At 62.3% G+C, this 13,681-nt stretch overlaps 1 protein-coding gene across 1 annotated transcript; it reads left to right on the top strand.

Moving 5' to 3' along the window:
- Window positions 1-7,019: 7,019 nt before the first annotated feature.
- On the top strand, window positions 7,020-13,344 carry GP6 (glycoprotein VI platelet). The gene is made up of 8 exons (XM_037515609.1): window positions 7,020-7,053; window positions 8,290-8,325; window positions 8,435-8,692; window positions 9,792-10,076; window positions 10,724-10,777; window positions 11,724-11,783; window positions 12,647-12,697; window positions 13,127-13,344. Exons 1-8 carry the CDS (start codon window positions 7,020-7,022, stop codon window positions 13,342-13,344), a joined length of 996 nt encoding a protein of 331 aa, XP_037371506.1.
- The last annotated feature ends 337 nt before the right edge of the window (window positions 13,345-13,681 follow it).

The following is a 13,681-nucleotide window of genomic DNA, read 5'->3' as shown; positions in this document are numbered from 1 at the left end:
GGCGTGATGCCGCAGTGTGGACGTCCGGTGTTATGAGGCCGCGGCTGGTGGGAAATGCTGGCTTCGGGCCGGTCACCCGTCACCAGGCCATGGGGAGGTGGAGGCCGCCGCTTCTGGCCAGACGGCTGCCACGCCGCATGGCCGCTTGCGCGTGTGGATGTGCTCACGTGGTGGGGCGCAGGGAAACAAGTCGGGGGCAGCTGTGCCAGTGTGGTGTCTGGGCTTCCCTCCGAGCCGTGGTTCTCTGGGGCGTGTGTGGATCTCCCAGGGTGGCTCCCATGGCCACAGCGCGGCCATCAAGGCAAGAAACATCACTGGCCGAGGCCTGATCTCTGCAGACACACTCGTCAGTAGTGACCACCTTTCTTTTCAAATGAGACGTTTTTACAAATGGAAGTAACATGGGGTCACACAGCCGCTTCAGGTGCTTCCTGTCTGCCCTCCACGGTGTCCTTACAGCAAAAGGCGACCCCCTTTTTCCTGACCCAGGACTCATCCTGGGTCTCATCGTGCCCCCTCCCCAGTCTCCTGCAAAGGGAGCAGAGTGTGTGGTGAAGTGGGCTCCTCGGGGAGCGCCCCTATCTTGCCCCCACTGGGTGGTCCCGTCCTCGTGGTTGCGTCCAGGTCAGGCGCTTGCTGAGGGCACCACAGGGCCGCCCAGCAGGCCGCGAGAGCGTCTTGTCCTCCCCGTAGCTGTGGCCGTCACTCAGCCCTCTGGTGGAGACGATCAGGACACAGCTGGCCGGGGAGGGGCACGGAGCTTCCCTCCTCCACGCATCTCTGCCCGCCCTCCTGGTAGAGGCCTTTGCGCCCACTGTCTGTGCCCCGCCTTCTCTGGTTTGTGGGTGCCTCGTCTTCCCACTCTGAGGAGTGGGCAGGTGAGTGTGACACAAGACCTGCCACTCCCTCCTTGACTTGGCTTCAGGGCTGGCATCCGGGTCACCGCGTCGCTGGGCCCGGCGTGTCCCCGCTGCCGGCCCCAGCCCTGGCTGTGCGCTCGGGTGCGTCGGTGGATTTGCTGCCGCAGTGCTCTGGAGATCAGCCCCAGGTAGGGTCTCCGCGGGCTGAACTCGAGGTGTAGCCGGCTGTTCCCTCTGGAGGTTCCGGGGAGAAGCCGCTCCCTGCGGGCACCGCGTGGCTGGAATGCGCGAGACTTCTCTCGAGCCTGTCATGTTTCAGGACCCCCGGGTTCCGTCAGCCCACCCTGAGCGTCCGGGATCAGCTCCGCCCGGGGCGCCGGCCCATAGCAGCTGTCCCGTCTGCTCACCTGATCCCCAGGCCGGACAGTCGCACATTCGTGGTGTCAGGGATGAGGATGTGGGCGTTTTGGGGGGGCGGGACACCAGTCTGCCTTCCCCGCTGTCTCATTTCGGAGCCTGACTCCTCGGCTGTTAGCACGTCTCTTCCCCCTCCCTCCCTCGCTGGGGCAGTCACAGAAATGAGGGGTTCAGTCGCTAACACCCCAGCACACTTTTTGTTTTTTTTACTGGGGGTATCTTAGGAAGAAGAATTAGAATCCAAAGTCTCATTCTGGAGCCTGCCCATTTTGGGGTCTAGAGGTTTATCGAAAGGAGTGGGGGCCCAGCCCCGGCGGGTGGCCACACAGGATGTGTGTTTTGTGGACGTGGGCCTGTGGCTTGGGGCTGGTTCTAGGAACCGACGCTCACCCCAACATCTGCTTCCCTGACAAAACCGAGAAACCCCAACCCCCACGTCGACATCACCCCCGCTGACTGCCTCGAGGCTTTGAAGTGGCTGTGGAAGCCCAGTTTCTCAAGAGATGAAAACCCCAAAGCCACGAAGCCCAGGTTGGGAAGGAGCCGCAGGCCGACAAGCTGAGCGCGAAGGGTGCTGGGGCACCTGTGCTTCCTGCTGCCCTCGGGGTGGGGGCCACCACAGGCCGCGGGGATGGTTGCTACGCCCTGCAGGCAGAGGAGCCCCCGCAGCGGCCGTGCCCCGTGCCCCGACAGTGATGCAGCTTGGCCCCAAACGTGTTGGGGGGGTGGGTAGGAGATGAACATACCTCCGGGTGAAGAAAGGAAATGAGGCCACACAGGTCTTGGCCCAGGGCTGTGTATAGGGGAGTTAAATTTTAGAGTCAGAGAAGTGGGTTAGGGGCAAAGAATGGACTTGACTGAGGTCTTTGACGGAGTCACGAGATTGTGGAGTCACGAGATTGTTCGTTCATGGGGGTGTGAGGCCTCAGGCGCCGGGCTTTGGATCTGTTGGTGCACCCCCGCCTCCTGGGGAAGCCCCTCCTCTGCATTCTTAGTCTCCAGCTGACCTTGGAGCTCAGCTCAAGGTTGTCCATAAACCTCCATTCTTTGCAGTGTCTCTAAAGCAAATCTCAAAAAAAAAAAAAAAAAAAAAATCCAGATTTGTTTTATTCTCTTGCACGTTAGGGTCTGAGGCCCCTTGGCCCATGTAGGCGCCATCTGAGCCGCGAGGAGGGGAGCTGTTTCCTGGGAAGGCCACCGCCCCTCAGGGCTCAGGTGCAGTCCCCGGGGTTGCCCAGAGGCGAGGGACTGAGAGCCCAGCATCCAGAGCCCTTGGTGGGGGCGGGGGCAGCCTGGGCCCTGCGGGGTGTTGAGTGTCCTCCGGTCTCCACCTCCTCCTCAGCTCTGTAAATTGCCTGGGAAGGCGCCCATGACGTGGGTGGTCGGGGTCCGCGTCGGGGCGGGGGAGCGCGGGTGGCAGTGTGCCTGGGGGTGTTCCCGCACCGGGCTGGGTGCCCAGCATCCGCCTGGGCTGGGGTGAAGCAGCTTCGGGCTGCTGAGCAGGGCAGCCTGCCCCCTGACACGCAGACTTCCCTGGGGTGGGAGAAACCAGGCCGGGGTGCGGCCGTGCAGGGGCTGAGCTTGGGAAACGGGCTCTGGGCCCATGGGCTCCATCTCCTGTAACAATGGAGGCTTCTGGGTAAATCGAGGCAGCAGTTGGCAATGATGGAAGCGACAGGGGACCCCTGCTGGCTGTCACTGAAGTAAAGTCAAGTCCAGGTGCGCCAGAGTGGAGGGTGCATCCCGGGCAGTGCCCCCGCGGCACCCTGAACACTCGGGCTCGAGTGTGGGCAGGGAGGAGATGGGCCATGTCATACCGCAGCCCCTGGGAACTCTTTCACCACGTGGGTGTGACAGTGTGAGAGAAACTGTGAAGACGGGAGACAGGCGCCGACCCTAAAACCAGCACCAGGTGGTCCAAAAACAAAATACAATCCCCATCCAGACAAAGCAAGGCCTCGCTGCAGCCAGGACAGTGGCTTTCTGGTGAGAGAAGAGTTAAGAGTCGCGAGAGGCACCTCTTGGGCCCTGGGTGATGAAGGGAAAAAGGAGGGGATTTCGAGAAAAAAGGAAACTAAAGACTAAAAGCCTCTAGCTCCAATCTCCTCCCCACCCACCGTCTAGCCAGAGGCTCCTGTCCGTGGCCAGGAGAGGGCGCGCTTGCACTGAGGATCTTCATAGCAGCAGGTGCGCCTGGTGCTCAGGAGCCGCGGCCTCCCGAGGCAGGGACGCGGGGACACGGAATTTACCTGCCCGGCTGCGGAGAGCAGTAAGAAGCTGAGGGCTCAGTCGGGACCCCAGAGTGGGATTGCCAGGTCACCTGGGAACCGGGCAGGTGACCCTAAGAGGATTTCCGGGCTGTTTCTCACCCTGTTCTGGCAGCATTCATCGCACAGGTCCAGAGGTGCAGCCCCCCCACGTGTCCATCAGCGGATGAAGGGATGAGCAAGCCAGGCCTCCCATGCCACGGAGTGCGTTTCAGCCTTGAAAGTAAGGCATTCCTTATTACTCAGCATTCAAAAAAGATAAGCACATGCCATTTGCAGCAACATGGATGGCGCTGGAAGGGATCATGCTCAGCGAAATAAGCCAGAAAGAAAAAGAAAAATACCGGAGGGTCTCACTCATAGCAGGAATCCAGAAAACCTAAATAAGGGACCAGGAAAATGAATAACTATAAGAAAGTGAAAATCAAAATCAACAAAAAACTATGAACCAGAGACACTCTATGGATGATGGGGGGTGGGGAGGGGAGGGATTGGGGTCAAAATAAGGGGGTTGCAATTGTATGGGGAATATAAAAATAAAATTTATTATTTTTTTAAAAAAAAGAAAGTAAGGCATTCCTGGGCCTCCCCGGTGGCGCAGCGGTTGAGTGCTGGGTTGCAAAGCTGCCTGCAGCCTCTGCAGCACCGGTTCAATCCCCGGCTGCTGGGCGAGGGTCCCACATGGCGCGACAGACCTTGCCTGCCGTCCGCTGCTCCCCTCCGCAGTGTCCTTCGGTCCTTCTGCCTGCTCTGCTCCCCGCTCTGGCTCTGGTGGATTCTCTCTCCCTCCTGCGCTTCTGACTGTACCCAGTGCTTGTATAAATAAATAAATCTTTAAAAAAAAAAAAAAGAAAGTAAGACATTCCTGATGCAGGGACAGAGCGAGTCCGGCCAGTCACAGGACAGGTCCCGTGGCCATGATGGGCCGACCCAGCTGGGCAGTGGCAGCCCTGGCTGCAGGGAGGAGACGTGGCCACTTTTTTAACGGGACAGACTTGTTCGTTGCATCCGCCCTGCGGGTGAGCTCTCCAAGGCATGGCCGGTGACTGCGCATCTGGCACAAGGCTTTGCAGACACTTGCAATCTGCAGCCTCACAAGCCCAAGCTTGGGCTGCAAAGGTCCCTTTGTTCTGAGCCAGTAAGCACCGCAGAATTCCCTGCAGCTCTGGTTTTGAAGTGAGTTTCAAGTGGTTGCCTGCTGGGTCCTAGGGAAAAATTTGTTTTTATAATAAAGTGACCGAGGCAGTTGCACTAGCTTTGCCCTTTCCTGGCTGTGTTGAGCTTGGAGGCCGTGCCCGGGCTGAGGTAACTGACCACTCAGCACCCAGGCATGGACGCCGCCTCCTCCCAGCCACGGTGGGCCAGGGGCCACGGACGGTGAGGCCAGGGGTTCTTCATTTGAACATCAGAGAGTTGGCTGAACGCGCAGTGTGGCATCAATCATTTGAGCCCCCTACCAGCGGGCAACACAGCGGCATTAAATTCATGATATCGGATGCTGTCTCCACTGCCTGTACCCAGACGTTCTTGTCGCCCGGACAGAAACTCTCCCATCAGACAGCTCCTCACCCCCGCCCCGCCCCGCCCCGGCACCGCCTTCTGCTTTGTGTCTCTGCCCCGCCCGTCCGGCACACCTAAGTGGCATCGTATGGTCTTCTGTGCCTGGCTCCGCACTTGCTGTCCTGCTTCCGGGCTCCATCTGTGTTGTGGCCTGTTAGAATTTCACTCTTTAAAAAAAAAAAAAACCAAAATTTTTATTGACTTAGCATTACTTTGCAGCACTCTCTCAGTTTCGGGAGCACAGCCTCACACCTCAGGATGTGCCGATACTGCTCTGCCCACCACCAGGGTTCACCCCTCTTGGATGGCCCCCTTCCCCCCATCCCCCGCCCCCTCTGGTGACCACCATATTTTTCTGAAAGTCTACAGGTTATTTTGTCATGTTGGTCAGTTTGTTTGCTTTATTTACATTCCACGTGAGTGAGACTGCCAGCAGTTGTCCGGCTTTCTGACTTTTTTTGCTGCGCGTAATCTCCAGTTCCGTCTGTGCTGTTGCAAACGGCAAGGCCTTTAATAGCTGGGTAGTATCCAGTGTGCGCACCCACACTTCTTCATTCACTCCTCTGCGCATCTGGGTTGTGTATGTGCCTTGGCTGTTGTGAATAGTGTTCCTGGGTGGCATTCCTTTTTAGGGCTGTATAATATTCCATTGTGTGGCTGGACCTCAGTTTGTTTCATCCATCAATGGCCAGTGAGTTGTCTGTGCGTCTGGGCTCTGGAATAATGCTGAGTCATGCTGCTGTGAGCACAGATGTACATGTGGTGGAGGAAGTCCCGGCTTTGCATTCTTTTGAGGTTGTATCCAGGGTGGAGTTGCTGATCATGAGGTGGTTCTTTCATTTTTGAGGAACCACTATACTGTCCTCACAGCTGCCATGGCATCGCCACCAGCAACCCCGAAGGGTCTGACTTCTCCACATCCTCACAGCACCGGTTATCACCTGCCTTGGCTGGTGTGACTAGTGCTGCTGAACGGCCTTCCCTTTACGGCTCAGTAATACGCCATTGTGTGGCTGGGCCAGAACTTGTTTGTCCCAGTGGGCCGGCCATCCTGCAGGTGAAAAGAAATATCTCCGTAGTTTTTGTTATTTTTAGGTTTATTTATTTTTTAAAGATTTATTTTTATACAAGAACTGGAGTACAGGCCAGATGCGTGGGAGGGTGAGAGGATCCACCAGAGACAGAGCGGGGAGCAGAACGGGCAGACTGATGAAATATGCTGCTGAGGGGAGCAGCGGGCGAGAGGTCTGCTTCGCCATGTGGGATTCTTGCTGGCCAGCCGGGATTGAGCCCGCACTGCATATGCTGCAGACAGCTTCACAGTGTGATGCTCAACCGCCTGCACCACCAGGGAGGCCCTAGTTTTATTTATTTATGCATATAAAAACTGGGGTGCAAGCCAAAGGTGCGGGGGTGACAGGACTCACCAGAGACAGAGTGGGGAGCAGAACAGGTGGATTCACTGAATATGCTGCTGAGGGGAGTAGCGGGGAGACAGGAGAGGTCTGCTGCACCATGTGGGTCAGCCAGGATCGAACTCAGGCTGCAGTGGCTGCCAACAGCTTCATAGTGCTGAGACATAACCTCTGTGTCCCCAGGGAGGCCCCACTTGGTAGTTTTGATGTGTGTGTTCCCGCTGACTGTCAGGGAGTTTAGAGCTCTGGGAATGGGCACCCCCCCCCAGCAGGCAGATCTGTGACTTGGGGCTGGTGGCAGGAGATAGTGGGGCTCCTCGGAGCTCGTGTGCAAGTCATTCCGCTGGGGATGTGGTTCCCGCCCAGCGGGCCCCAATCAGGAAAGGCCGGGCTGCGAGGCAGCGTGGGGTGAGCGCCTGCCTTGTGCTTGTCATGTCCGGTGTCTCTGCCCAGTGCCTGTGCTTCTCCTCGTCCCAGTGTTCAGGACGGGCTGAGGAACCATGTCCCCGTCCCTCCCCGCCCTGCTCTGCCTTGGTGAGTCCTGGCACACGGGGCAGAGAACCGTAGCCTCGGACATCAGCAGGAGCCGTGGGGCCAGGGCGTCCCGACAGGGAGGCGGGGAACCGGAATCCCGGGGGGTGCAGGGTTTCCTCGGAGGATTCCCGCTTAGGGCTGGGTCACGGGCGGGGCCCCCCTCAGCTCTCCCTCCGCCCCGGCCTTTCGGAAAGTGCAGGTGCAGTGACATGGGGACAGATTTTAGCTTAGTTGCTGGCATGGCTGGTGGTTCTGGGCAGAGATGCGCCGCTGCCGCTGGCCACAGCTGGACGGGCTATGCGGGCCCAGGGGTGCTGCAGGCGCTCTCGGGGGTGTCACCGAATGGGGTGCGTGTAGAAACAGGTGCAAAGGAGGCTCCGGGCCGGGGAAGGGTGATGCTGGGGACGGGGCAGGCTGAGTTGGGAGCCGGTGCTGCCAACAACATGCGGCGTGGACTTGCAATCAGCCGGGCGAGCAGGTCTCGGGGCTGTCCCCGCGCAGGGCCGTGCGGTGGGGAGGTGGTGGGGGCCGGCGGCGGCGAGCTGCAGCGAGGCACCCGCTGCGCGCCGAGGCCCGCTGCGCACAGTACAGTGGAAACAGTTGGTAGGTCTGGAGCCTGCTGAAGGCCTCCGGCCAAGGGACCGGCGGTGGGGCCTCGGGCTGTCCTGCTGGGGCCCAGGGGGGGCTGCCCGCCCATCTGCGGTGCTTCGTTATTCCTCCGGAGCTGACCCCTCGGGGGCAGGGCGCGGAGGCCAGCGGGAGGGACAGTTGAGCTGCAGGGATGGGGCGTGCCCCTGGCTCGCTCGCTCCTGACCGGCGGGACGTGTCTCCGTGTCGTGTGTGCGTGTGCGTGCGCGCGTGTGTGCATGCGAGAGAGAGAGTGTGTGTGTGGAGGAAGGAGGTTCCCTGCTACAAGGCAAGGCGCCCACTTCAACTGAATTTCCGGTGAGCGGCGAGAGCACGCACAAGCTGAACCCACCCCTCTCGGGCACATGCTGTGCACGGAAAAATAGTCACCGTTTTTCTGAAATCCAAATTTAACGGGGAGTCCTGCTTTTTGGGCTCTATCTGGCAACCCGAGAGAGGCTTTTAACCGGAGAGGAGTTAGCTCAGGTGGAAGGGGAAGCGGGGCGGGCGGCCCCCCCTGTCCCCCTCACTCCCGCGCGGGCCGGGGTGAGGGATGCGGGTGCGTGCCCGGCCCCCGCGCTGCCAGCCGCCTCCCTTCCTTCTTTCCAGGGCTGTGTCTGGGGCCGGCGACCGCGGTGCCTGAGGGTGAGTGGGGGTGGGGCTCCCCCTGTCCAGCGCCCGAGGGTGGAGGGAGGGCTGGGCAGGCCGCGGGCAGCGCAGGGGGAAGCCACCGGCCCGTCCCTGTCCCTTGCAGGCGCGCTCCCCAAGCCCTCACTGCAGGCGCTGCCCAGCCCGCTCGTGCCGCTGGGGCAGCCGGTGACGCTCCGCTGCCAGGGCCCCCCGGGCGCGGCCTTGTACCGCCTGGAGAAGCTGCGCTCGAGCACCTACAAGGACCAGGCGGTCCTCGCCGTGGCCGCCATGACGCAGGAGGCCGCCGGCCGCTACCGCTGCTCCTACCAGGACGGCTCGCGGTGGTCCCCGCCCAGTGACCAGCTGGAGCTCGTGGCCACGGGTAACGCGGCGCCGGCGGGGTGGCCGCGGGGCGCTCGGTGGGGGCTGCAGACGGGAAGCACCCCCAAAGTCCCCGGCCTCACCGGGGCTGAGTGGACCCCCCACTCCCCTGTGAGGAGGGGGTTGTTAAGGCTCCCTCCAAAAAGCGGGGGGCGCGGCCCTGGGCTGAGGCGCGGGGGCAGCCGCCCCTGACCGGCACTGTCCTCCCCACTGACGGGCTGGGGGCCGCTCGCTCTCCCGACACACACAGGGCCCCCCGCTGACGTGTGGGGCTGTGGGGATGGAGCTGACGCTGTCGTGGTCTCGCAAGGCCCCCAAGCGGCTGCCTCCACGGGGCGTGAGAGCTGAAAGTAGGTTACGCCGGTCGTGGGCAGGGTGAGGGGGGCCTGGACCCCCAAATCCGCCTGCTCTACATGGGTCCTGCCGGCCGCCGTGTAAACACGGGCGTGAGCGCCTCCGTGGAAGAGGAGTTGGGTGCAGCGAGTGTGCAAGAGAGAGAAGAGTAGTTTCCAGGGAGACACCCGCGGTCACCCCTCCCCTCGGGGGCGGCTGCCTGGACGGGCAGGGCCGGCCCAAAGCGGTGCTCCTGAGCCCCAAAGCCTGCCCACGGCTACGGCCCCAGGGGAGGCGCCCGGGCCGGGCAGGGCAGGGAGGAAGAGAGCGAAACCAAAACCCACGTTGAGACACAGGCCACACGGTCGCCCCCCTCTGTCTCTTCAAGTGTCCCTTCCCTATCCCCGGGGCCCGGGTCCCCGCCCCAGGCCGTCTCTGCTCCCCGTCTCTCCCTTCTTGCCCCCCACCCCCGCCGCCGGCTCAGCGCCCCTCCCTGCGGGCCCGAGCCGCCCTCCCTCGGGCCCACCCCGGCCTCCAGCTGCCTCAGCATCTCCATCCGTTGTCCCCGCTTCATAGTGGAGGACCCAGACCTGGACATGGGGGTGTGTCCAGGATGATGCAGCCCCTGAGCGGCAGCGAGGGTGCGGCCGGCCGCCACTGCTGTGAGCAAGTGGCGGAGAGTGGGTCCCCTGGGTGGGGAGCCCCGGAGAGCCCCAGCCCTCGAGAAGGGCCCCCCGGGGCGCTGGCAGTGACAGCCTCTCTCCCAGGCGTGTATGGCAAGCCTGTGCTCTCGGCCAAGCCCAGCCCGGCGGTGTCCCCCGGAGGGGACGTGACGCTGCAGTGTCACAGCCAATATGGCTTCGACCGGTTTGCTCTGTACAAGGAGGGGGACCCCAGAGCCGCCCAGAAACCCGAGAAGTGGTACTGGGCCGACTTCCCCCTCGTCACGGTGACGGCGGCTCACAGCGGGACCTACCGCTGCTACAGCTTCTCCAGCGCCAGCCCCTACCTGTGGTCGGCCCCCAGCGACCCCCTGCGGCTCGTGGTCACAGGTGAGGGGGCAGGGCGGGGCGGGGGGGCTGGCTGGTGTGGGCCTCAGCTCCCACAAACTCACTGGCTTTGTCCATCAACTCCCTTCCGTTCTGGAGGCCGGAAGCCCAAACAGGTGGCATTTGGGATAAAGTGAGGGTGTCCCCTGGGCTGTTCCTTCTGAAAGCTCCAGGGGGGATCCATCTCGCCCTTCCCCAGCTTTCTGAGGCCGCCTGCCTCCCCCCAGTGTGGACAAGGCCAGCGTGGGGGCTGGGGTGGACGTGGGTGGGTGGCTGCCGGCGGTGGGAGGTGGAGGGGCTGGGATTGGCTGCTTCAGCTCCCCCTTCCACAGTACGGGGTGTCTACTTCGTTCCCCAAAGCATATCCTGCTGCTCCTGGCTCCCCCACTTCCTAGAAGACGAGAGCTGGTTTGCCTTCGGGAAAGAGGCAGAGTGTGGCCACAGAGACCCGGGAGAAGGGACAGGCAGGCATCGCCGTAGGCGGCCCATCAGCCCTTGAGCTGTTGCCGTCCACCAAGGGCCAGACACTGAGCTGCTTCAGACCCATTTTCCCGATGAGGAAACTGGGGCACAGAAATGTTATAGTCTTTGCTCAGCTAACCCACAGTGCCCACAGCGGACAGCACAGACTCTCCTTTCTGCTTCCTCAGTTACTGATGTGCCCACCGTCCGGATGCCCACAGACTCTCCTGCCTCCGTGCCAGGTAAGTTTTGGAGTCGCTCCCCCCCCAATCTGGGGTAGAAGATACACGGATGCCTCCTCCTATTTCTTTTTTTTCTTTAGATCTCGCCATTTAATTCACCATCTCTTTCACAAACTTGCTTTATAAAATCCCCTATTTCTGCCTGTCAATTTTATCATTTTGGGGAATTTTGTCTGTAAATGGACCCACGAGTGTGGGCCTCTTTGAGATTGTCTTCCTGCCCTCAGCATAATGCCCACAAGCGCCATTCAAGTTGCGGCATGCAGCAAGCCTGTTCCTTTTTTATGGCTGCATAATATTCCACACACAGCACGTACTACCCCTTTTCTAATGGAATTCCCAGGAAGAGAAATGGCAGAGAACAAATATGGCTCCATCATAAACACATCCTCAGAAGCAGCCACCGCCATCAACAACATAATTTTCCAGGCTGAGGGCCTCAGGAAATTCTTTGGCATACCCATCAAAACTCTAGGAAGCCCTTGGTCAAGGTCGTGGCCTTGGCCAAGGAGGCCTCTCCTGTGTGCTGAGGCTCTTTCTCAGCTCAGGGAAATCTGCTGACTCACTTCTTGCTGTGTAAACTGAGGTGTGAGTCGCATCCCAAGAGATTCAACACACCCTCTAGCGTGACTGGATTCATACTCTTAGGGAGTTCGACCACAATGTGGGTGAGGATTCAAGGAGGTCAGGGGCGGGTGGGGGCGGAGAGTGGTTGCTGCCTGGATGCTGCCAGCGGCTCCGAGGCCTCAGGGTGGGGTCACCGTCGGCCCAGCAGCTGCATCGCTGGGTGTGCCTCAGTACAGACAGCCGTCCACACGAAGGGGCTGACCTGCCTCTTCTGGACAGGCGTGGAGGCTCCAGGGAGCCCAGGTTTCTGAGAAGGGATGTGGAGGGCAAAGACCACCGGGTGGGCCAACATTATCCACTTTCTCCTCCTCCTCCTCAGAGCTCCCAGAAGCCTCCAGGAAGCCGAACATGTCTGTCACAAGCAGGGCCTCCGCCACAGGTGCGCATTGGGCTGGGCACTCCCCGGCACCCCGGATCAGTTTTCCGTGGGTCAAGAAAGCCGCCTGGCCCTTTCCAGCAAGGCCCGTAGCTTGCAGATGAGAGCGGATGGGGGTGGCCTGCGCTGGGGCCAGGGGAGCCCTCTGGGTAACGCGGCCCCTCACAGGACAGTGGGGCGGGGACCATCGGGGCCACTGCCCCTGTCTTCAGGCTTGGCTGTGCGCCCCGTGCTTCCCTGTGCGTGGTGCTTGTGTTCCATGTGGGCACAGGCCCGGACGGGCCGCCCAGGGCTCCCTCCTGCTGCGGTTCCCCTTTCTCTGGAGGAAGCCTCACCTGCCCTCAGGGAGTTCAACCCGGCGGAGACCCCGGACCCTCGCCAACCTTCTCTGCTTTCCTTTAAGGCCCTGGGCTGTTCGTCCCCATCCCCCCCTTCAAAGTCCGGCCCCCAGTGGGGTGTCCCATGTGCTGCCAGCCCCCGGGGGCCTCATCCTGTCTGCAGGCCTCTTGCTAGTCTGGGTCCCTCCGTGCTGCAGCCTCTGGGTCTCCACGTGCAGCCCGAGTCTCGGGCCCTGTGGCCGAGGGTGAAGCGCCAGCGTGGGGGCTGCCCCGTGGGCCCAGCTCAGCACCCACGCTAACGCTCGGCCACCGACAACCTGTGACTTGAGCGCTGTGCTCCTTCAACAGCGGCGGCCCCGCCCCGAGTGTCAGTCCTTTCCTGGGGCCCACGCCCCGTGCAGGGGGAGGGAGGGCCTGGACGCCTGATGGGAGGGTCACACTCGCCCTGGCCTCAGAATTCACCCCAGGCCCCTGCTTCGGGGGAACAGGGGCAGCCGGCCTCACCCCTTTGCACTCTCTGATTTCCAGAGTCTTCTAGGAGTGTCCTTGTCGCTCCGAAGGGGTCCGTGGCCCCAACCGGTGAGTTAAGGATCCTCGCGGGTCCCCCTTTCCGGTCCCTGAGCTCACTCCTCTCTGCAGAAGCTGCAGCTCTGTGGTCTCGGCCCCGGGGTGTAGCCAGGAGGGGAGGGGCAGGTCAGCCCCGACTCGGGCCTGGGCGATGAGGTCGGTGGGGCGCTGAGATGATCTCCGCGGTCAGAGAAGGAGATTCCCCGTTAACAGGCACTGCCCGGAGCAGCCTGGGGCAGCCCTTGGCGGGGCCGAGTCTCGAGGGCTCCAACCAGGCGTCCAGAGCTGGGTTTCTCTGGCCAGGGTCTTTGGCGAGGAGCGGAGGGGCCTCCTAGAGGAGGTGGGCGCAGACCAGGGGTACGAGGGGGGCCGCTCGGATGGGCCGGGCGGTGCCAGACGCGGCTCCCCTCACGGCTCCATCCTCCCCAGGTCCCTCCCCAGGTCCCTCCCGGCTGCGCTACACGCAGGGCAACCTGGTCCGCATGGGCCTGGGCGCGGCGCTTCTGGTGCTCCTGGCGGCGCTGCTGGCCGAGGACTGGTACAGCCGGAGGACGCTGCCCGCGCGGGCCCGGGCCGTGCACAGGCCGCTGCCGCCGCTCCCCCAGCCCCAGAAGTCCCCCCGCCGCCAGGACGGGGGTCCCCGCGGAGGCCACCCCTAGGGCTCAGGGCCTGGCGCCCCTCAGCCGCGAGGACACGCGGCACGCGCCCGCCGGCGGCCCTGGGGACGCGCCTCGGGCATCCTCGGCGAGGGCCCGTCGCTGGCGCAGCCATCGAGGAGGGCGCCCTGGAGGAGGAGCCGCGCGCCCACGCTTCTCAGCGCCCCCTGGTGACGGGCAGCGCGGTGGGGGCGTCACCAGGCGATAGGAGCTTGGGGGCCCGTGTCGGACACGCTTTCCTTGCTGCTCAAAGCTGGGGGCGCACGGCTCGCGGCGACCCGCGGGCAGCCACGCCCGAGGCGGCCCCGGGCGCTTCCTCCTGCGCCCGCGTCCAGGGAAG

This window comes from Talpa occidentalis, unplaced genomic scaffold (assembly GCF_014898055.3).
Source record: "Talpa occidentalis isolate TD23 unplaced genomic scaffold, MPIMG_talOcc4v2.1 talOcc4.17, whole genome shotgun sequence".
Classification (NCBI taxonomy): domain Eukaryota; kingdom Metazoa; phylum Chordata; class Mammalia; order Eulipotyphla; family Talpidae; genus Talpa; species Talpa occidentalis.
This window is presented reverse-complemented; position numbering and strand designations above follow the sequence as displayed.